This window comes from Diachasma alloeum, unplaced genomic scaffold (assembly GCF_001412515.2).
Source record: "Diachasma alloeum isolate Michigan unplaced genomic scaffold, Dall2.0 Dall_scaffold_00176, whole genome shotgun sequence".
Classification (NCBI taxonomy): Eukaryota; Metazoa; Arthropoda; class Insecta; order Hymenoptera; family Braconidae; genus Diachasma; species Diachasma alloeum.
The window spans coordinates 1,378,301-1,403,601 of NW_021680342.1; the positions used below are offsets into that span (position 1 = coordinate 1,378,301).

At 37.6% G+C, this 25,301-nt stretch overlaps 1 protein-coding gene across 3 annotated transcripts in view; it reads left to right on the forward strand.

Moving 5' to 3' along the window:
- The first annotated feature begins 1,351 nt into the window (after positions 1-1,351).
- The window catches only part of LOC107036481 (protein dead ringer), a 112,926-nt gene continuing 88,976 nt past the window's right edge, over positions 1,352-25,301 (forward strand). For 2 of the 3 annotated variants that reach the window (XM_015254470.1, XM_015254478.1), the window contains exon 1: positions 4,273-5,010. In XM_015254470.1, the coding sequence (XP_015109956.1) occupies positions 4,906-5,010 (105 nt within the window). In that variant the 5' untranslated portion in view covers positions 4,273-4,905. Of the gene's footprint in view, positions 1,550-4,272; positions 5,011-25,301 lie in introns of those variants that run through there. The other variant, XM_015254487.1, reaches the window with a different exon arrangement.

The following is a 25,301-nucleotide window of genomic DNA, read 5'->3' on the forward strand; positions in this document are numbered from 1 at the left end:
GGAGAAAGTTCTTTCGAGTAGCAAAACCCATCTTATTTCAAGTGAACTGAACCTCTCAAAATTAGAAGCGATGGACTAATGAATTAAAAACCGTTGATTCCTTAAACTAACAATAAGAATATTCTAAAGTAATCAAATTTAAGATCTATTGAATATGAATGTAACATTCATTGAGACAAGCTCGTAGGTGACACGCCTTTAATAAGGAGGGAATTATGAATTGCATTTAGATAGCATTTTAAATTTCAGTGGAAGTATTCTAAACGATACTTGAGGCACCATGAGTAGATTAATTTTAAGGTAGGAAAAGGCTCACTACCCAGAACAAGAACAAGAATGTTCTTAATTCGGCAACCCGGTTCTTATTTTAAAACCCCAAAGGTTCTGAATTCAAAAACCCCGATTTCTTCAAAATAAGAAATTTCCACAGAGAAAAAAGTTTCCGGTTTCCAGTAATAGTCTCTGAATCCCAGTAGAATTTCTCTGAGAATCAGAGAAAAAGATCTTGTTCTCAGTAAGTTTACTGAAATCCAGTACCCATGTATTGAATCAAGGTTTTTCGGTACTGGACTCACGATTCCTAATGCTTAAAATAAGAACCGTTGGGTATTGAGATTAAGAGCCCTGGGATTCTTAAAATAAATACCTTGGGGTTCTTAAATTGACATAGTTGTCTCCTCAAATTATCTTCGTTAATTACGGTGTGACATCACAACTAGGGAACACCCACCCCCTCCATCACAAATCGTCATAAATTACGAAACCCCGAATGTCACAAATTACGAATGTCCTCAACCGTTCTTATTATAAAAACCTCGGGTTTTATTTCAGCACCCAATGGTTCTCGACTCCAGTACATTGTTAAAAATGTTCCACTGAAATTACCGACAAGTCTTGGGAATTTCTAACGAGCAACATTACCACTGAAATTTCAAGGAATTTTGTCATTGAAAATTCATAATTTCACAGGGAGAGAAATGGCCAGTAAAAATTACGGACCTCACAATTCGCTCCTCGATTACGGAATCGACTCAGAAAATTTAAGTGACGGTATCGTAATTTTTCACAGGAGATCCAGATAAAAATTACGGAACGCTCTGGAAAAATTCTGTGACAAGTTCCGTAAAATTTACGGAAAAGATACGTAATTTTTATTGAATATTTCTCACCGTGCATGGAAAAATCCGTAGGAATGTAGGAACTGTGAATTTCAGTTCAATGTGTAATGATACTACCGTTTATACCTTCGCGCCATCGATAATTTCCAAAAATATCCAAGTAAGGCGCTAGAATAAGGCAGACTGGTGTCTTGCCGATGATGACCAGCCCGGCAACTCTCTCGCTACTCGGACGTTGACGAATACGGATCGTATAATTTCATTGACAGTCGTTCGAGTAGTCTGAGCAATGTGGATTTGTCGATTGTCGTATATTTATAAATATTAATCAGTGTGCCCACAATGTTCTCCTCATTTCCTAATTATTTGTAGTGAGTTTGAAACCTGCTGATTATCATTCTCTATGGATTAACGAGTGCAGTTAATTTTAGGTAAGAGATGTATATTTTTATTTATATCAGATCAGTGCGGTAACATAAACTCATATGTAAAGAATGAAAATATTCTCTCAATCAAGCGGTAAATTTTGATCCCAATTATTAAATATAAACATTTACTAAACAAGAGATTTATTTGATATTTTCTCATCATAAAAATTATAACAGACTATTGCTTAACAAATTTTTCCTTAGAGATTAATGAAAAATCAGGAGAATTCGTAGAAATCTCTCCTTCGATGCCCGATTCCTCTGACATTCCAGGAAGTTTCTTTAAAAATTTGTCGAATTCCAATGATTTTAAAGGAATTCCTTGAAAATTTAAGGGAATTCGCTACTAAATATTCATTTTCATTAGAAAATTCATGTAAATTCCATTGAATTTTTCCCCTTAAATCGCATTCAAGGTCTTTTTCCGTAAAACTGAGCCAATTTTGGTGAACAGTGCATGTACCGTGGTACTGCAAACCCTAAACCTTTTTTCTCTCCGTCAATTAAAGAAAAATTATATTACATTCAAGTAAAAATGACTGAGAACCAGAATCAGAACTTTTTGCCTGATTTGTTGAGTGAATCACCTCGCAATGAGTGAAAATTTTATATATTCCCCGGATATTCACTCCCCGGATTTCGAAAATTGCGAAACTTTCTCTCTGTGAGTGCGTTCTCAAAGTCGCCTCTAATAAATCTCGCCAATATAATCTCGCTAATACCCCCCCATTCCCCCCAGGAACATAAAAATATTCGCAATCATATCAAGTCCGGCGTATTATCTCTCTCTTCGCAATTATCCTGCCCGAAGCCGTTGTACTCCCCCAGCCTATAAGGGGGTTTATTATAATGAAACCCCCATATCCCCAGCAGTATAAACCTCAAGGCTCCACATCCATGCACACACTCACCCGAGCGATGAACGAATAAACATTTTCGTCTCATTTTTTGCCGCCTCCCTCCCCACCTATTCCTCTCAACCACGTGCATTAAAATGAAGCATCACGTTTGTAAATCATAAAATTCGCAGTTTCACACGCTCACACGGCTTCTAAACTCACCAGCAATCCCCTTTCTTTCGACAATAACCGAAAGAGGTGGCCCATTGCACACAAACACTAGCACCATAATTACATGCAATTTGTGCTACTGGCATTGCCCCCACCAATGGCCATCTTGCGCCCCCCCGATACACGTACGGGGGACGAATGAACATAAAACTCTTTGCTTGGCAATCATCGATATGTGTGAGAGATAAGTGAGAAACGGAAGGATGCAAAGTGAAAAACCACTCGGGGAGGAGTACAGAGGAAATTTATTTTAAAAAATTCAAATGGGAAAATAATAGCATCCATGGTGTAAAACACCTCACCATGGCTTTCTTATTATTACACTGGAATCAAATAACCGTTGGGGTGTTAACTGCACCCTCTCTCCCGTCTCTCAGAAGCATGCCCACAGCCGAGATGCAATGGAAGACTCTTTTTTTCATCTCACTCTTATTTTATTCCTCGTCCTCGTGCGTTTACCGCACTGGCGAAGGCATCGCGCACCTATCTACTTGCGATATACCCAAACGTTTTGAAGAAGCGTATACACAATGTACTCAAGACGCGGTGGCGCAAACGTCCAAGGCAACCACTCATTATTCGTGGGAACGATTTTCATGGATAATCGACCGCGAGAGGCTCCGCGTATCGATTCTCTAACTCGTCGGCCAATACAATGAGTCGAAAAGGTGTTACCAGGCGATTTTATATTTTGTTAAGGAGTTGCTAACGACGAGGTTTCGTTCGCACGGGGGTTTGTTACTAGTACCAGTGCGGTTAAGCGTGCATTCGACCTTGAATTTATTCCTTCTGTTTTATTGACGATACGGCACGCGGGGGAGGGTGGTTCGCATTTCAATGCAGAGATTCAATGTAAATGACTGAAAAATCAATGAAATTTATTTGCACCTCTGCTCTGTTAATTATGTACACGTGGAATAATCGAGAATTCATTCATCCTTGAAATTTTTTTCATTCTCCACATCAATGCAAAGAAGAATTCCAATAAAACCCGGCTTTTATGACTTATGTTTATTTCAAGTATTGATAACGATGATTATTAATTTTTCCATTTAAAAAAATCTAATGAAGGAGAATTATTCACTCACTTTACCACTTTGAATACAAATACATTTTTTTTCCCTCTGTGATAAGAAAACAGAATTCATGCACTGGTTTTATCATTATAAATTGCGACGTTCATCGTTTTTATCTTCGTGGGAATTGAGCAGAAGCAGGAAATCCAGAATTTAATGAAATTCTCGGTATTTATTCGTTCAATCCTCAGTAAACAGAACCCAATAAATCGCAAATGTAAATAAATTAGCCTGAACTCATGCAAATCCCTCAGGGGGGGAAAACCCGGATTCTTTGGGTCTCGAGTAAATCGAGGGTTATAACCCGGGTACTCTGGGGTCGACGAAAAATTTCCATGCGAGAGTTGGGATACCCGTGGGGTCGTTATCCGATAGGGCGGAAGCCGGCTGATGTTGGCCTTCCACTGGGCAAAGAATAAAAGGCGTGGTTATGCGCCAGTGTTGCCACCTCCCAACCCCGTCGGCGCACAATAAATCCCGCCTCCTTTTATTCAGAACCCTGGGATTGGAAATTGCGTGGTGGGGGTAGAGAGGCTCGATGCTGAGATGTTCCGTCGCCTCAGATCGCAAGGGGACGCGAGTGTGCGCGCGTCGAGACACTGAATGTATCGTGTTTTGTCCGTATTGTCGTTTACGAATATCTCTCGTGTGTCCAATTGTCCTGACGGTTGATTCATTGAATAACGTCATTCGATGATTTATTGTTTCCATTGATTATCTCGTCGTTGTCGTGCGTAAACACTTTGTGCCTAAATAGTCAGTGTGTTTGTTGTTATTACCGCCACTTGCGTGGTAACAGTGCAGACACTAGAGTGCCGGTAGCGAGGTGTAGACATGTACCTCGTGGATTTTGGAATTTAAAACTTGTGCTGGGTACATCCAACGTTTTTTTTTTATTATTATTGTTTTGTGAGTGAAATTGGAATTAACTGGAGTGATTGGTGTTCAGCGAAAGCCCAATGTTCACACAGTTTTTGTCGATTGCGCATTGATATCACTGATATTGCTCGCCTATTCCGGTTCATTTGTCACCACGGGTCGATAAAACGCTATTGGAAGGCGTCGATCTGCGGTACGGAGTGCTCTGGAATAGTGTGGGGCTGTACCAACGGTGATAAACTGTTGTCAATTTTGACGTGAATTAACCGCTCCGGGGCGGAAACAATCAGTCAAAATTCGGGTTAAGAACAGAGAACCGTTGCCATCCTACGCGATGGAGATAAGCGACGAGTATCAGGACATGGGGAATCCCGGTGGCGGGGTGGCTATGGCTAATATGCCCCTTGGACATCATCGACACACGCCTGATAGCCCGATGGTGAGTTATTTGGATATTTTCATTTTTTTTTTTCGCACTGTTGGGTGAATGATATACTTTTTGGAGCAATGTCGAGGGGTTTATTTTTGTGAGGCTATTTCGAGAGCATTTGTTTGCTCTGTTATTGTGATGTTGGGTGGCATTGGAGGGACAGTGGTTTTCATCAGTGAGTCAGGGCTTGAGTCACGATACACTTTGATTACATGGGATTTCAATTCCGGGAGTTGCCGATAGTGTTTATGGTTGTTTCAAAAGTGTTTGTGGTGTCAATATATTCGATAATGTCGGGGCTTGTCTCGAGTATTTTTTATATTTTATTTCATGCCATTTCATTAGTTTGAAGTGATTTGTAGGGATTTATCTGGAATATTTTATCGTCAAATTACGTAATTCTCAAGGTGCAGATGGAAATGCCTGTATGTGTTTGCACATCAATATCCAGAGTATTTTTTTCTGTTGTCATGGAATTCCGTGAATTTTTATCGCAGGTGTTTGTCAATAAAAGAGAAATAAAAATTGAATTCAAAGCGTGGAGAATAATTTTATTCCTTGTTGAGTCATTTCTCAATAAAAAAAGTTTATTGCAGTATATTTATCACGAAATCCTTGCGTAACAATAGAATTCACGTTCTATTCATTGCAGAGATATTCAGTTCGTTAGAATTCGAAGGATAAAAATTGTGAATCATTTTTCGTAATTCTCTCGCTAAAACACTCCAGAAATATCCAGAAGTAATTTGTTAAATCGGAATAATAGATTTAATACGGGTGTCGATCGATCGTGAATGCGGTACATGCGCCGAGTGCATCGCGTATGCACAGGCATTTCTCCACGATTGGCTATCGACGAATAGGATTGGCCAGCATCAATTCCCCCCCCCCCCTCCGTGACTTGTTTTTGGTGCGCATCCGTAAAGGCGGGGATTCCCCCCGTTCGTCGAATCCCCTCGACTCAATCGGTAAAACACACATTTGCAAGGAGTGCGGTAATGAATGAAATAAAAAAACTCCCTTCGAATGAGAGAACAGTGGGTGAGCTCTCTCTTGTACACGCGTATATTCATCCCATCCATTAAAAAATGCCCTCGGATAGACGCCATGTCATGACGTCATGTCTCGTTACACCTCACTCGATGCCGCTGGAGTTGTCTCTCATCTACGACAACACTGTATCCCAGCGCGTCTCTACTCGATCACGAGACTCTCGTTTTAGCGCTCACGCACGCGTGTTCAACGTCTTGACAAACCTCTTCCTGGGTGGGAGGGGGTGAGTTACACGCCATGACAACACTATTCACTTCAAATGTCGACCAAGCGCCTTTTTCACATTAATTTTCAGCAGTTCCTCCAGCTCTCCATTCGTATTTCACTTTCTTACGTTGGTATGGGCCTCAAATATTTCGTGAACACAGGAAAAGAATAATTAATTGGGTTTATTACTGTGCGAACTGTCATTTGATAGAAAATACTCTGCGTGGAGGGAATTTTATGCTTTGATAAATAAAAAAAACTGGGAACAAAAACTTTCTCTGCAGGCTTTAAAATTTACCCTATGAGTTTTGTAATTTTTTTACAATGCCTGATGAATAATTATTCAACTTTTATTCTCGGTATTTATTCCTTAATATTGACGCGAAAATTTTTTGCCTTGTAGAGTGCAAAATATGCCCCCTCCGGTCGGGAATTTGAAAGCGCATCACCGATAGAAAATTTAACGAATAAAACTATTTATTAAAGTTTAACCTCAATTGAATCTTCAGCAGAAAATTTTCTTCTCATTGAATAATCCAGAAATCATCCTATTTTGCGTAAAAACATGAATGCAAATTTAATGTCAATTAGTGGTTGTTCCCAGTTTTTTTACTTGAAATTCTAGGAGTAACTCTTTGAGTTCAAGAAAAAAATCGATCACTGTTAATTATTGATGAAATTATACATAAACAATATCAAAACAAATCACATAACAGTCAGTAAATTTTTGGAGCAAGCAAAGAAAATTGATCACACCTTTTGCATTTTTTCTTGATATACAGAGTAAAAAAATCCAGAGCGAAATTTCACTTCGATCACTTGACGAGTTTTTCAATAATTTTTCTCCATCTTTTCTCCCTATGCATCGCCTCCAGTTTTTTTTCCCGCAGACGAGTGGAGAAAGAGACCTTTTTCTAAGTGGAAGGAAGCGCGGAGGGGAGAAATACTATTCCGAGCGTTTTACGATAGCCCTATAAAAATTCTCATAATTAGATTTTGGAGGTAATTTCGCCCCGGTTATGGAGGGGACCGAGTCTGGAAGGATGGTCTCTGTTGGGGAATATAAAAGGGCCCTCTGCTCCACCTCAAAATTGCAGACTACATTATATTGCTCTGGCTCTGGTGAATTCTGGATTCTGACCTTGGGATAGTTGGTTTATTAAGGTTGCTCGGGGATTTCGGAAATTATGGTAATTATTCATTTTTTAAATTGAGATATTATTAAAATTAACATTCCGATTCATATTTAATTATCTACATTATAATGCAATTTATTTTTTAATGCATTTGAAATATGTTATTACAAAATTACAAACATGACGAGCGAAATTGCAATTTTCCCAATGCACTCGAGTTCACTACTGATTGAGAGGGGAATCGATAATTCAAAATTGGATAATAAATCTGTAATTTCTTGGGAATTATTTCGAGTAATATTTCAAAGAGGTTTGGGTAATACGTGGATTTAATATCCGTTGGAAATTTTCATTTCGCTGAGTGCGTGAGGGATTCAATGCATCGGTGTAATTACTCGAAATTATCGTAATACGGTAATACGGTTAGATGTGTACAACGCTCTCGCATATGATATGACTGACGGTCATTAAATTCCTGTCTCTTGGATAATTACGGTTGGAACCGTGACGATACTGCGTATACCCTCTTCTGTTTCCGTGCTTTTTTTTCTCTCTTTTTTTGCAATTTTTTAGAGATCGATAAGAGATGCATGACGAGGACATGCGGAAAGGTGGGACGGGACAGGCGTATATGTGAATTCAACACTGGGTTGGCTATTTGCGTGCGCGAAATTGACGCACTGTGCAAGCCTCAAGTTCTTGTCACGTCAGGTGTCAATGTCCAAACAAGAGCGGTATTTCACTCATATTTTGTCAACAAACTATTTTCCCACTGTCTATTTCAATTTATTCTCTTGAGTTATTGTTGAGATGTTTTTTAAAATCATTGTTTCGTCAATTGATGTATATTAAAATATTGATTGAACTAAACACAGAGAAAAAAAAATTTTTGTTTTTGCATGAAACTGTTAAAGTTTAGAATTTTTCAATTCTGAATTGTTCATAACAATTGTTCACCGATTTTGACTAATGACAGATTAATCCACAAAAACTGCAACGTTATTTCTCTGCGTTAATATTAGGATTCAACGAATGAATAGTTTAGTCAACAAACTATTTTTCTATTGCCTATTTCAATTTGTTCTCTTGATTAATTGTTGACATTTTTTAAAGATCATTTCTTCGTCAATGAAGTTCTATAAAAATATTGATTGAAATAACCATAGAGAGAAATATTTTTGTTTTTGGAAATTTATTATTAAATTTGAGGAATTCAATCGCTAAAATTTTGTCATAAAATTCTTAGGATTCTGAATTTTTCAATTCTGAATTGTTCGTAAGGATTGTTCATCAATTTCGACTGCCGCAACTCCCTAAAAATGACAGATTAATCCACAAAGACTAAAAACTCTTTTTCCCTGCGATAATATTGTGATTCAACGAATGAAATACGCAATCATTCGTGATTGGTTCCCTGCAAGGGGTAGTAAAACCCCAATAAAAAATGATGGAGGTTGATACCAAGTTGCGCACGACTCTCGATCCGCGGACGCACAGTGGGGGATCACGGTGTAATGTTGGCGCAATCGTAGTGGGGGACCGAATGAGAACCAAACACCGGGATTGGCTCCTGCGACACCAAACCATCCCGCCCACTTTTATTCCGCGCTCGCGGTCCGCAGTCTCCATGGTTATAAGTCATAAAAAAAATACCGCATTGATGTTCACTCATCGATGTGCCGAATCATCAAGAAATCCATCAAGAGATACAGACTTTCACACCGTCGGTATTCAGCATTTGATAATGGATGTAAAAAATGTCACCAGTGGACATTTCGGTCAATTGGCCTGGGTCTAAACCATCTTTAGATCCACGGAGAGCAATATTCAATAAAAATTACGTATCTGTTCTGTAATTCCGGAGCGAAATGTGGTTGTAGGAAATTTTACGGAACTGTCACGGAATTTTTCCAGAGCGTTCCGTAACGTCATTTTTATGTGTTGAAACGTACATTTTACGCGACACTATAAAAATTCGCGCGGTGAACAGTGATTTCCACGAATCTGTACAGTTCACTGAGAGAAATATCGACATAATATCACAAAACTAATTTCTTGCATCAAATATCTCGTCTCTTAATGATAAACCGCTTGGGATAAGAATTTCACATGAGTCAGACCGCGTAAGAATCCGCATACAGTATAATGTTCATGACTTGAATACGAACACTTGACGATAAAATGACCATTTCTTGCCTCAAGAACCCGTTTATTTCGCGTGAAAAAAAAAGAAAATTACTAAAAATATTAAAAGCCTTGATTCAGTGAATTATGGATCGGAGACTTTCATGTTGAATGAATACAGAATTTATACGGGGAAGAACCTCCAGATATTTCTAACATATCGTCGCATTAAAATTGAGGGGGCGCAAGTGCTGTGTATAAGCATACCTTTTACGCCCCTCTGATTCTAATGCGACGATATAATCGTCACATGCTGTCAGTCGCAATCAGTTTGAAGGAAAGCAGTAGCATCTTTTCCTTCTCTCAAACTTATTTTGTCACTTCAGGAATACGAGATTGAATGCGCGCTCCGCGCGCATTTCCACACGATAGATCGATTGGACGATTCGTCGTGCTCATTGCCAATATAATACAATTCTTCATTCTCATACAATTCACCTTCAGCAGAAGGATGGACACTGAATAGTTGACCCAAATTTTTGTGCAACATTTCCAGCTGAATATCGAACAATTTCAATGAATAATAAGAAATATCCTTATTGGTCTCCTTTTTATAGTAGAGAAGAGAGAAGAAATTCTCCTTTTTATCACAGACAAGATCTATGCGCGCGCTGGTCTATTCATTTGTTGAAATGAAAAAATGGAATTCATTGAATTGCATTTTCTCATGAATACCTTATAAATATTGATAATGAATCAAAGAGAATTCGACTAATGATTGAAGTGAATAGCGAAGTAGAGTAAAAGAATCTATAAAGAATTTTTTATTTTCAATTAATTGTCTTCAATTTTTTAAAATAATCGGTCTCCATAAAAGGACAGTATTTATTAATTTCACCGATAATATATATACATGTGAAATATATATATTATATATATATATGACGTGAAAGAAAAATTTACCTCTGAAGAATTTGAAATTATGTCACTGAAGAATTTGAAAATGCCGCGTGTTTTTTTTGTGAATAACTTCGTGTCACATATTGACCAATCAGAATTAAGGATTAGCGGTCAGGCAGTTTCGAGATATTTCGATATAAAACAACTTCACGTTTCGTTCATCTTCAGTAAATAGGATTATCTAATTTCCAGAAAAAAATATCAAATATCATCACCGATTTCTTATCTACGATGTCATACGATGTTCTGAAGAAATTATTTTTGTCATATTATGTAGATTTTTCTCTCAGTGTGATAGAAGGGACGGAAGGATTTGTCTGCTGTTAACGAGGCTGAATAGTTAACGAATGGCCTTGTTAACAACAAATAAATCCTTCTGTCAGTGCAGCGATACATCACAATTCCGCTAAACCTATTAATTTTTACGTGATTTCTATTCATTCTCACGTGATTCATCATACGTTTTCCGCAACTTGTTTTCTCCGTGTACCTTTCTGATCCAAAACTGATGAAAAGCGGTCTGTTATTTCAGTCTGATTTGAGTTTCCACTGGGGGTTTCGTCGGGATTTTTGAAATATCTCTCGTGGGGGCACTTTGAAGGTTTGTTTGTTGTCCTCACTTGAGAGTCAAGTGGGGAGAGAGACACGGCACCAATGGTTAGCACCCAATTGGCTGGCACCCCCTGCTTGGAAAAAGGTACGGCGGGGCATTAAGCGGGCTTATAAGGTAGGCTACTGCCGGCACGGTGGTCGAATGAGACTTCTCACTTTATCCAAGGGGAAGAGAAAAACAGGGTGCGCGCATGGGCTGTACACTGGAGCTCAGGTAATGGACAAAAATTCCTTTCGATCCCTTGAAAACACGGCACGAGCCAGTAGTTTTCCAACTACAAACCCCTCGGTGTTAAGCCGATTTGATGCAGTCCCTTGTCATCTCGGTCTCTCCAGCAAATTTTCCACACTAACCAGCAGCTGATTGAGACTGCACCATGGAAAATTTTACAGTAATTAACCGAGAAACAAAAAGGAGACATTGACATTTCCGTGAAAATTTGTCGACAGGAAAAATCCAGCATTCCACAATGTGATAATGAAAGGAAAATTTATTCACTGCACACCATAAAGGCACAAATGTAAACAGTGACAGGGGCGGGAGGAAAGGGCCTAATGGAATCGGTATTAAATCGCTGTGTTTTTCGGTACCTCTGACTTCTCGAACATATTTGATTTCTCCAAGTGCCCATCGCTCCACCTGACTCCCATCCGTCCTCCTATATATCGCGTCCTAAGTAAACTGGACGTGATGGAGCTGATGAAGCCGGTGGTGCCCCAACGCAGATATGAAAAAAAAAAAAGACAAAACGGGTTTTCTTCGAACTCGTGCAAACAAGGAGAGGAGAAAGAGACGACTCTCTTGTTGACTTATCAACTTTACTCGCATGTTGTTCCTACAGTTGGCGACTTATTGTGCACTCTCTCTATCCGCTGTGGTCTTCTGGTAATGCCGGAGAGGAAGAGCTCACACATCATATACACTGCTCGAACTCCCAGGGTCATCGACTCTCTTACCTGTCTATACATGAGCTTCGTGGAATTCCGCAAGGAGTTTAATTTAATTTCGTGTGTTTGGTCAAGCATATGTGTATGTTGAGTATGAAGGGGGTGAGGGGCAGGGGGGGGGGAAGCCTACCAATGATGCCGGTGTTATCTCAGCCCCGGGTGAAATCTGATGGTTCCTGTCAAACATCATGCAAAATGCATTACCAATCGAGATTTGTCAATTTTTTTTTCAACTTCAGTTACCTCATCAGTGGCGTTGTTTTTCCCTTTCTCGATGGGTTTCTCCTCATGCTGATGCCTTTGGAAGCAGGGAATACCTCGCATATCTTTATGAATATGCACATTTTACGATTATTTGCTGATAATACGTGGTGATGTAAAAATATATTGTACGAGGGTAACGTATAATGTGTTTCAAGTGGAATAATAAAATGAAATATTAAATAACAGATTTAAACGTTTGTTGCACGCAATGAAAGACAAAAGGTATGAGCGCGCGTATGGCATAATGACTTATTAAGATTTTTATGGTAACAAAATGATTGGGTTTTGCTTTTTGAGATTATGCATTATGCATTGACAAGTGAAAATGTATCAGTTATTTGTGCAATATTTTAGGTTTTGCTCGTGTAAATTCCCTTCTCTACCCTGTTGTCGCATATTGGTGACTCAAATGTACAGGGAGTGAAATGAATGCGAACGACCTAAACTTCGACAACCGTAACGGCTGGGGAGCCGTTCACGTATCATTATCCTCGGATATACCAGTGAGTTGCCTAGATAACGTTGTTGCAATCGGTGCAATTATATTTTTACGATCTTGAGGCCCAAGGCCTCTATCTGTGACTATTAATGCCTCCTCATCGGCATCCCAACCAACACCCGACTCCAATAATAACGAATTGTTTTACCACTTTAATACACCATGACCTGAATAGCAGGATTCCCCTCGTACGCGATTGTAAATTTATCTTGAATTTTTTCAGTCGTTTGAGAAATTGTAGAATAGTGATGGTGAGAATTTCGTGGAGATTCTTAGGGTATTTATTAGCTAGTGAGGAGTTCATTTGTTGAATCTATCTATTCTTTTGGGGGGAATATTGAGCTTGTGGGGAAAATTGTTAACATTGCTTTAATAACACAACAAAATTTTTTATCAAGTGAATGGTTCACTGAAATTTCATAGCAAAAATTAAGGGAAACTATTAATTCCCGGCCAATTATTTGATAGGAATGAGTAGAAATAGTGGAAGTTCAAGTAAGTTAGGGAATTCTCGTCTTTTTGCTGCTCAGAAATTTAGAATCCCACTGAATTTTCAGCGAAATTTCAATTCTTGGAAACCATTCGTAGAGAATTCCTCAATTCATCTAAAGTTTCAATGAAAACATGAATATTCTTGGAGAAATTACGCTGAATTTTCAATTAAATAAAAACTGAGGAATAGGTTTACGTGCATTGTCCTCATTTCTATTAATTTTCATCGAATAATTGAACTGAAATTGACATTTTCCATGGATTTTACCATAGAATTTCAAATTTTCAATGATGAAATTTCTTGACATTTCAGTGTAACTAGAATTTCATAAAAATTTCTAACAACTGCACCAGAAATTTCAGTCGTAATTTTTTAACAGTGTAGTGCCGGCATAAAAATACAAAAAGTTATCTTAATGATTGAATCAAAGTTAAATTAAATGACACTACGATTGAACTTTAAATGTTGGACGACTTGACAACTTGACATTAAATCCTTTGCTGAACACAGACGTGCAGAGCGTGCATCCTCTCTTAGTCAAATAAATCTATCTTTATCTATCTTTATTGGAAAAAGACTTCAGAACAAAATCCCTTCGCAGCCATAAAAAAATACATAAGATTGCAAAAAAAATGACAAAAGCCACACTGGACACATTGTAAACATAATAAAAAAATGAAGTAACTGTGGGGTATTCACATAAACATCACCATTGTAAATAACTTTCGTTTGTGCGTGAGCAATGCAAACATGGATTTTACCCTCGACGCCAACTTTTTCCGAAATAAAATTCCAATAGCCTTTTTCCCATCGGCGGCGTAGCTCAGGTAAACGACTGTCGCTAGAAAATGACTTTATAACAGTTCAGGTCATAACCTTTTTTTTCTCTCCCCATCACAATATTTTCATTGGTACCTTTCCTCAGGTAGCTCCATAAATGTGCTTTCTATTTCCAAAAATAAAAGTCCCGTTTTTTTTTGTTTCTTTTCCCTCTAAAACCAAACCGTGACAAGCCCAGGTTTATCTAAATTACACGATTTATTACAGAATCATATTCACGATGTCGAGTCCGGGGTAATTACGCATAAAACCTGTGTACTCCCTTAATAAATCGCTCTCCGTGTGTGTCCAGTGTCGCGTTAATTGCTCGTTAATTTTCCGAGTGAATGAGGAGTCTTCCGCGTTTGAGTTACTAGACCACTTAAGCAAGCGTTTAATCTCGGTGGGAGAGAGAAAGTTGGAGCCTCTGATGGTTTATATATCTCTGTCTCCCTGAAGCTATTGACAAAATTCTGAACTAGCACGAATTAGCATTTGGGATCAATAAATTCAAGGATACAGTTAGCAGGGGAAAAAGAATGCATAGAAAGTCGTCAGAATTGACGGGTCGTCTTAAGAACACGTTGAGGAGATATATCGATTGTCATTGTTGTGCAGATCGATTCTATCTATCGATCGATCGACCCTCTTGTTAGGGGGTCAAGGATTTTTTCTACTCTTCACTCTTGTATGTGTTTAAAATTGTTTCCTTAATGGGTGAAATTCTGGGGAAGGATTTTTAATCCTTTTTTTTATTGGCTATTTACTTCATTGTAGTTTCTTATCGATGTCGAGAAAGGAAGAATTGGTGAACATGCGCGTGGATGTGTGCACTGAGAAGAAAATTGTAATATCTGAAAGGTATTTATTGAGACGAGTAATTTTTCTTCAATCGCTTCATTCGGCCAGACATCTCAACCCACGTGGCAATTGAACTCACAAAAATGAAACCTTAAATTTCATTACAATGTCATCATAAAAACGCGTGGGAAATCATGAAAATTGTGGAAACCATTGCTGCCAATTTCTCATTAATCGCAAATTTTATTGAATCCAATGCTCAATTTTCACAAGGAGCTTCAAAATTTAAATTAACATAAAAAATTCATTAAAGTAGTATTTCAAATTTCAAAGATTAAAATCTGGATTAAATTTTAAAGATAAGTTAATATAAATAGAACCATTCTATCCAGTATCATTGACAATAATTAAATTAGAAGTGGAAAAATAACACAGTTTTATGAGAGAATGAATTTTTGGACGTTAGAGAGAAAATTACAATCTAAAAAAAATATCTAAAAATCAGAAAAGAAAAAATTCGAGAATTAATAATTATTTTTTGGGCATTCGAGATATATTTATTCAAACTGCTTTGAAAGAATTGAAACAAAATTAATTCTCTCGAATTCTTAAACGAAGTAAAAAACAATAATTGATAATTTCAGATCCTCTCCAATTCAATGCCACAATGTGGAAAATTGGGATGATTGTCCGTTGAATTCTAATAAATGCCTACAGAGACAGTGTATCAAGTGGTGCGTTTATTCTTCTTGCTCTCAACCATCATTTTCTGCATTGATATTCCGCGATTCATAACGCTTGACCAGTGATTTTCTGTATTTTTTACCCCGGCGGTATATGAAATCGTTCAGAACAAGAGGCATTCCGTTAGTATGCAAATTCATCGAGTATTGAAATGGTGGATGAAAATGGCTCTGAACCACTGCTGGCTTAACAATTTAAATGTTTTTCTTCTTGCTCTCACGTTTGAAAAGGTTCTTAAAGTACCGAGAGTGGTATGTACTCTCGGCTTTGTAATACCTTTAATACTGAGATCGGGCAATTCAAGTATGAAAATTAGTGGGTGAGGGGCGCGTGTGGTCGTTTAACGTTTGTTGGAAAATATGTGGCTAGCGAAAGCCCGGTAGGACGGTTTAAAAACGATTTTATGTATTTTGATCGTTTGGTTGCTAAGCAATAGTTAAAGTAATTGCTAGTTTAAATGTACGTAAATGTTTTGCAACTGTTTTCCGAAATGATTGCTGTTATAGGAATCGTTGGAAATCGCCTCTAAACGTTTTATATTCTTTTATAGTCGTAAGAGGAGAAAAAACATGGAGATAAAAACGATGGATTTTTCATAGTAACTACCATTACATCGCTTGCTGGTTAGTTGTATTTTTCATTTATATTCTTGCCCGATGGGCCTCGATAATAGTGTCGTCATTGAGTGAGTTATCCGATGGTCTTCATTCCCATTGTCATAATTATGATATCGATTATGTCGTAAATAAAATAAGGCAACAAAATTATTGAGCTCGGAATGGCTGACGCAATTCTTCTGCAACTTCCTTTCATTGTACTCCTTTTATGGCATAATGCATATATTTTCGTGTTTTATCAGTGGCCATTTTTTCCTGGACATGTACATTATTGGTCGTTATTTCCTTAATTGTAATAACGATCACGTTGGAACTACCAATCGTGTTGAGTAAGACAGTTGTTTTTGTACATTACTTTTAGGTCTCATGATCTTTTTGTCACTGTTTTCTTTTCTTCAATGAAGTCATGAAAATTCTTTCATTTTTTGATAGAGAAGTGGAATTCGTTACATTTTATGACACTCATGGGATTTTTATAAAAAAGTTCTATCATTCTTCTTGAATTTTTTTACGATAATTCAACGAATATCATTTTGTTGAAAATTAGGCAGAAAGTTTATTAAATGCGTCATTTTGCGTGGGAAAAATCAAAGAAAATGCGATTTATGAAAGTGAAGAATGAATGAAAATTTGAAATAAAGAATTACTCGATTTCCTACATGACAAAATGTAAAAGTGACGCGAAATGCTCATTCAGGAATTTGGACATAAAAACTCGGAAAAAATGTAAAGCGAAAAATAAATTTTCCGCCTTGAGTTCTGGAAATTTTATGGATCGAGAAATAATTTTTACGTGACACCCCATAAACAACGCACGAAGAGCAGTGATTTCTGCAAATCTGTTAGCGATACATCTTAATTACGTCAAACAGCGTAATTTTTACGTTAACGTGATTTTCACTGTATTTTCACCGCAATTTATTTCTCCGTGTGTGAAGAAAAAATGAAAAATTATGACGCAAAAATAATTTGTGAAACAACAACTCATCGCCACTTATTCAATTTCGATGTAAAAATTCTTTGAAGATAGGAAAATTTGTGAAACTATACTGATATTCATATTTCCCACCATTATTTTTCCCCCGGAATACTCTTGTTTCTCCCATTTAGACATATAAATCAGATTCTCAAGGAAGTCTCGAGGGTAAAAGTCATTGAGTTGCGACTGAGACGCGTCGTCGAGGGGTTCCAAGGGTGTTGAGCACGTGCCGACCGTATGTTTCCGTGTCCCCTACCATAGTTTTTCGCCCCGGACCTTCCCAAACGTTTCACAAAATCCCAAGTAAAGGAATCTCAGCTGCCAGTGAGATTATCTTCAAATAAACTCACCAGGAAGTGTACAGAAACTCCTCATATGTGATTCTTTCGCGCGTGTCCAAGTGAATCGCGTGCAACAAAACACTTTTCTCGTCTTGTAACCCCCCACCTTGACTCCCTCATCACAATTCTCAGGTTCTCAAGAATACAGAATACAGAAATACATACCAACCAAGGGATATGTGTGACATGAAGAAAACTTTTCAAGTGCACAGAGAAGTCACAGGCGAATAGTACAACGAATTACCACCGTTACAGAGACATCATTGTCGCCTGGTACGTTGGAATACAATTAGCAGTAAATTAGCATACGCCATACATGGCTGATAATAAAATCCAGCATATTATAATGATTGCATCGGATTTTACAATGGCGCGCCACCGACCACAAATTATTCATTTAATGGCCAACCAACGCTCTTCTTGGGGCTCATATACCCCCATGCGTATGCGCTCTTCACGTGTCCGGAAGGGGATTACGACTTTCATATTGGTGAGATTCCTCATTTCATGACGTATACTGTAAAATTGAGGGAATGAGAAAATTGAAGGATCAATCAATACTTGTGGTTTTGTGTATGTACATTGTGGAGAATTTTCACTTTAATACATTTGCGGATTGAGGTTGTCTGCGTATCACACTTCCGTTGTTAAAAAAATGGCGGAAATTTATGGAGTTTTTATCGTAGAATTGTTAGACTGAAGTTTCAAGCAATTTCGTTATTGTAAATTCAGTATTTTACGGAAAATCAACGAAAACTGTTAAGTTGAGTTGAATTACTTCATGGAAATGAATAGCAATCAAGGAAATTGAGGGAAATACGTGTGTTCGCGAATTTTCAGTGAAATCCGAGATTTTGTCTGAAACGTGCCCATGAAATTTCAACTTTTTTTCTAACAGTGTAATACAGATATTACTATTATATTACAAAGGTTTTTCTAATCTGTTCAATTTATCTGATAATTGTTTACAAATGAAAAACAGTCATCGGTTCTATAGAATTTTAATTAAAATTTCCCCGAAAAAATATTCAACGCTATTTTCGGTGATTTCACTTCGTAGAAATGATAATTCACATGCAGATGGAATGAAATATTTTTCCAGTTAATTTTACTTCGTCGGTTCTCTTCGGATCACACTTACAATATTGGAAATTTTTTTTAATTATCCTGCGAAATTCATAAAAATCAGAGAAATTTAGGGAAAAATTGAAAATTCATGTCATTCTGTGCACTTTCGTACAATTTTGTTATTGTAAATTCACCATTTCATGTGAAAATCAACGAAAACTGTAAATTTCAGTTGAATTATTCCATGAAAATCAAAAGAAATCAGGAAAATTGAGGGAAATACGTGCATCCTTGAATTTCCAGTGAAATCCGAAATTTGCCATTTTCCACGGAACTTCAATTTTTTTCTAAGTGTATGAGTGATTTAACATAGATATTAGTATTAAATTACATGGATTTTCCTAATCCGTCAATTTATTTGATAATTATTTGCAAGTGAAAAACATAGCCATCGATTCTACTGAAATTTAATTAAAATTCCACCATAAAAATATTCAACGCTATTTTCGTTGATTTCACTTCGTAGAAATGATAATTCACATGTAGACGGAATGAAATATTTCTACTTAATTTCACTTCTTCGGTAAAAAGAGGGCGGGAGAGACTTTTCCCTCGTTTTTCCTCCCACTTACATTTGAGAATGGTTTCAAGGGCCGCAAATACACTCGCAGTGACGTTATGTTCGTATATAACACCACACTGGAGGATATCTTCTATCGAAAATACCATGAGGTACGAGAGAGGGCGGGGGCCAATGAAAGAACATATGAGATGGGTGTACATGGCAACTTCTTGGCTCTCTCAGACGTCTGCGAGAGAGAGTCGCTCGTAAACGCGTCTCGTATTTCGAGACGTTATAGACAGCGCTCGGGTATATAAACGTCTCATCCTATGTACTTACCCGCGGCCCTTTCCCCACCAATGTATATCACAAGCTGGAGATTCAGTGCGGATATGGACTACGATAATATCCTTATGGCCATATGTGTGAGTGTCGTCATGACAATTCTTGGAAATCTGTCCACCGCGGAACTTTATTTCTAATAGTAAATTGAGAATGTGTCAACAGAGCATGCTGTAAATGCCTCGATGGAGTTGACTTGTAGTCAAGTGTAGGATCGGCCTGTTCGTTAATTTTCTTTCTACAATTGTCCGTTGGGGGAAGATTTTAATTGTCAATAACTCATTTGAAAGCTTTATTATTATTTTTACATTGAACATGAATGATTTTGGTTGAATGACATCGCTTCATGTCGGAAAATGTTTTATTCTTTCTTATTTATATTCATGCATTTGTATTCAGGCCCGCAGGCGCAATTAATTGTGATTTTTTCCAACAATTAGGGGTAATTTTCAATGGAAAAATGTTTGTTCAAAATTACCTCCGAAGTATAGGAATTGTGTAGCATTTAACCGCTTAGGAATTTCTAGTATAGAACTCTAGTAGAGTATGCAATAACTCTGCTTAAAACTACAATGTTGTTGGGAATGTTTTTCCAATAACAATTTTTTTTCAATTGACAGAGAAGCAATTTGAGATTCTAGTAAAAAATAGGGAGCAAAAGATCTTGGATAAACGTGAAATTCGACTGATCTGAGAAGAGTTTTCTGAACAATTAGACAAGAAAGTGATGATTCAGATTTGTTTTTTACCAAACGAATCGTACACGGAGAGAAATGTTCAGTAAAAATTACGGAACGCTCTGGAAAAATTCCCTGACAGTTGCGTAAAATTTCCTACAAACACATTTCGCTCCGGAATTGCGGAAAAGATACGTAATTTTTATTTAATATTTCTCTCCGTGTAAGATATCCTCCGCAAAAAGTATTATTTATTCAATTAACATTTCGCTTTCGTGTACTAAAATTTGCCGCAATCTTCCAGACAATTTTTATCCAACTTTCCTCCCCGTACACGTGTCCGTATTTCAATTTGTCCTTAATTCGTAATTAGTGAAATCACCGGGCCCCTCTCATTAGTTATTAACATTGATATTGGCGAGAGTCGACGTGAAATTCGTTCGACACCTGTGATGCATGTCGAAGACCATATAAACCACAACAGATAATGTAGCCCCCACAGACCAACACAGAGAGCCAGACGAATTTTATAGGCCCTTCCACCGAGGCTCCACCAACTTTAATAGCCGAAATTCCTTTTTGGCACATGCCTTCTCTCCCCCATCAACTGTCTTCACAAAGGGGAAACGATGGAGTACAAAAAAGAATAAATAACAAGTGGAAAAATTGAAACCCCCGAAGTTTATAAATTAAGTGGGACTTAATTATGTTCCCCAGACAGCTGTAATGTTTATTGTAAAACGAGACTTCTGCGGTAAAATGGAATAGGTACTCTCATGATTGTAATCTCACCTGTCAGGTATATGTGAGAGAGTGAGTCGTTGGGAGAGAGGTGGATACGTATGTGCGTGAATGTTAAAATGGCTCCCGGAGGATCCAAGTGGTCAGCGACGCGTGCTCTCTTGTCTTTCACGAGTTGAAGGAACTCGGCCAAAAGCGTGGAAAAAGATTCACATCTGCCTTTTGGCTTTACACGCTCATTTTCTCTCGCTCGTGTATTTTTAATACCATGTGGAGTTTTTTTTCGGAGGGATTCGGCCTGGACGCATGAACGCATGACAATTAATGTAATTACTTGCTTCATGGATTATTATTGAAGTTTGGGGATTGTTATGCAAAATGCTGGGAGACGAATTTCTGCAGTTTTGCATCGTTGATTTAGGATTGAGAGAATTTCTAATGGGCTTCATGGGAATAAGTTGTGCTGGAGAAAATGTGGTTGAACTACATTACTGATCCACATAATATTGTTATGTGGATTGTGTTAAATGGTTATTAATTAGAAATTGGAATTCAGAATTTGTTGGGTTCTAGAGTGAAATAGTACAGTTCCTTCGACTTATCTTGAAGTATTTGAATGAGTGAATTGATTACAAGAATTTGATAAGCATTAAGGATATCCAAGTAGTTCGGGCAATTTTTTTTCGGCCCGGAGAGAGGTATTGAGTAAAAATTACGGAACTTACAATTCACTCACCGATTACGGAATCGACTCAGGACATTTAAGTGACGGTATCGTAATTTTTCACCGGAGATTCAGATAAAAATTACGGAACGCTCTGGAAAAATTCCGTGACAGTTCCGTAAAATTTCGTACAACCACATTTCGCTCCGGAATTACGGAAAAGATACGTAATTTTTATTGAATAGTTCTCGCAGTATCAATCCTAGTTTCCCAACATTTTTTTCGAGAAAACGGAAAAATGTTCACTCACACAATTAATTAACGAATTTCAAGATTAATTTTAAGATTTTTATTCAACGTAACTATTTGTATATTTTTATTTGTCGCAGCCTCAGCCCGTAGGCTTTTACGTACATATACATAACGATTTTTTTTTTGGTCGATCTCTCACGCGCGCTTCTGTGATTTAAAACTAAGGCTGTAATTAGGGAAAAGCGGTAGAAAAACACGGAGATTCAATTCAATAGTTCATAGTCTTGAAGCGATTTCTCGTAGACATAACCGTATATGACTTTGTTCGATTATACTCTCTAGTTTTTTTGCGACATTAAAAAACCCAAGTTTCCGGACAGATAATTGCAAACAATCAAATTAAAAACTTCTTGATTGGTTCGACGACCGTATTGGCTGGTTTGAAACCGCGCGTTCCTGGCGTATAGCAACGGTCCGCTCAAGTGACTACTCCGACCGAATTTATGAGATTATATGGAACACATGTGCAGTGTTGCCGTATGATCATCAGAGGTTGGACCAACGAAAGTCAAGTGTGAAATTGAATAAAATATTCACAAAATTCATTGATGATATTTCCGAAAAAATATATTTAATAATGAAAAATCCGAAAATGTATGGGGATGTTAAGATTTTTGGCAAAACTGAAATCTTGTTTGAAAATCAGTCGCTAACTTGAATGAAATATTTTGCCTTCAGTGAAAGCTTCCTACTTTTGTAGTCGATCATCAGAGCTTTCATTTGAGCCCCATTTGACCTTACGTCTCCGGACATTTTACAATGATTTTATTATTTAAACTTTGCATGTCTCAATTTGAATCTCGATATTGAACCGTCAGAAAACATTTTAAAGATCAAAAAAAAAATAGAAAGTTTACGTTTGGAGAAAGATTGATGAAATGATTGAAAAATTTCAATTTTTGAAAATTACAAGCTTTTTCTATAAATAATTAATAAACAATCAATTTTCTATCATTCAAATTATTTGTCCGGAATCGTAACAAATTTATTCATATCCAGAATTTGAAAAAAAAATAATAATTTTGTACAAAATGTTATTTTAATGACGCTGAATACTCATGATGTTCTTCAAATTTTTCTTGCGCAATTTAATCTTCAAATTTGATGATTGAAATTTGAAAATGGTTAAATTTATAGCGTGATCTGTACTAAACTGTAAAAGATATTTGGATATCCTCAACTGCAACAGAATATTGAAAAACTGTTTCCTCTCGACTTCGGTGAAGCCTTTGAAACCCCACCAACTCTTCATCCCATTGCAAAACAGATTAATTTTTATTCTACTGACATTACGATAAATTCCCACTGCAATAGTTCCACCCATCGAACGTTTATTCCAATATATTAGTTCCGTTGGGGTTCTTAACTTGATTAGTCGCATTATTGGTATCGGATAATATGCAGGCGAAGGGGTTCCCACGAAGGAAGAATATTAGTAACAGAAACCATACGAGTACCGTCTCGTTTGATATTACTCCCCCTTCGAGAAACGTAAGTACTTGAATATGAGATAATCAGTCCTTTCGAAGTCTTATATGAACGATCGATGTTTTCATCGTAATCACTGCAACGTAGACGCATTTTTTTTCCTCCTGTGAAATTTCGTGGAAAATGGGGGACGGCTTGGACAGGGAGGGAAGGGCGGGGGAAAGGAAATTTATTGCAGCCTGCCTAGCACGTGGGTGACTTTTAGTTCCGGCCGGATATGCACCGCAGGGTATGCAGGCACTCATCTCTACTCGCTCGGACGATCGTTCCGGGCGCATTTGCTCCAACGCACTAACTCCGTAACGCGGCATCTCCGTGCGTTACATGTACGCGAGGGGAAGAGATGTAGCTCGCGTGCCCGTGCGAGGTCGCGTGCTGACACCGACCTCCTCCTCTTTATTTTCAGGCAGACCTTAAGTCTGTGGCTTGCTAAGGAAGCCTGTCGTTTACACGTATCCCGTATCTTCTTACATTCAACTGACGCGTCAGCGCCTTTTTCGCTTCATCATGGGGTTTTTTTTTTCTCGCAATTTTATTGGAATTCAATTACGCATTTGGTTGGCAGACGTTTCACTCTTGTTGATAGATTTATCATTTGGTTTGTTTTAATTCAGTAGCGAAGCGGTAAACCGGGTTAAGTCGATTTTTACTTTTGGCCATTTTTTGATGAATATCTCGGAATCTAAGAGAGATAGCAAAATTTTGCTCATGACCTTTTTTATAACCCTTAGTTGGCTCTACAAAAAAGGTTTCAACAAAAATTTTTGTATCTCTTTTAGATTCCGAGATATTCGTCAAAAACTGGCCAACAGTTAAAATCGACTTAACCCGGTTTACTGCTTCGCTCCCGAATTGTTGATTTTGCGGGGTACATTATCTGGGGGGAAATTATGTCATTGGGGAGGGGAGAAGAAAAATGTATAATGAAAATTGCTACGGACGTGTGGGTTAACATTTAACGCATTGTTAGAATTTAAATTTCCTGGGTAGAGAACAATTACAACTTTGTGAATTAGAATTTTTTGTAAATTGTAAAAAAATTTTGGCTGAATTTCCTGGCTAGCGTCGGGGGAATTTTTATCAAATGACACTTCCTTAATTTTGTCATTGAAAATCCACAGTTTCGTGAAAAAATCAATGGACACTGTAAATTTCAATTCGATTATGCCATGAATGTTAATAGAAAGCAGGAAAATTTAGGTATATATATATCACTCTCCTAAAAATTGCTGTAAACATTTTTTTAATTGACTGAAAATAACTCGATATTTCCCTTTCTTCGCGTGAGTTTCTAGAGATTTTCAAAAAATCTTTCGAATTTTTCGAATTTTTCGAAATAAAATAAGAAAATCCATCCTCTGTCCAACATTTTTTATTCATTGCCAAATTAAAAACTGCCCGAAGACGTATTTCCCCCCACATGAACCATCCGCTTCAGGATAATTTTTACTATATTTTTCTCTTCATGCACGGCCGGATGGATTTTCAAAGCACCGCAGCGAGACCCACACATCGGTGCACCTCTGATGTTTCATGGTGGGCCCCTCCGACCACCCAAAGCAACCCCTCCTCAAATTTTATTTCACAATTATATCCACTCGTTTTGCTCTCAGGGTTAGAGTGCACAGGTTACTGAAGTCGGCCCTTTTGAACCGATTAAAAACCCCCAACTTTATTCCTCGCTAACACCTTCGAAAAGCGCAGTGTCGATGTGGGGTAATAAAAATTAAAGCATCGTAATGACGGCCCATTGTGTCACGCCGAGCGTCAAACCTTTAATTGAAAATTCGATGCACTTCGCGGTTTTTGTTAATACCAACAATAGTGAGTTCGTTATTAGAGAGAGAGG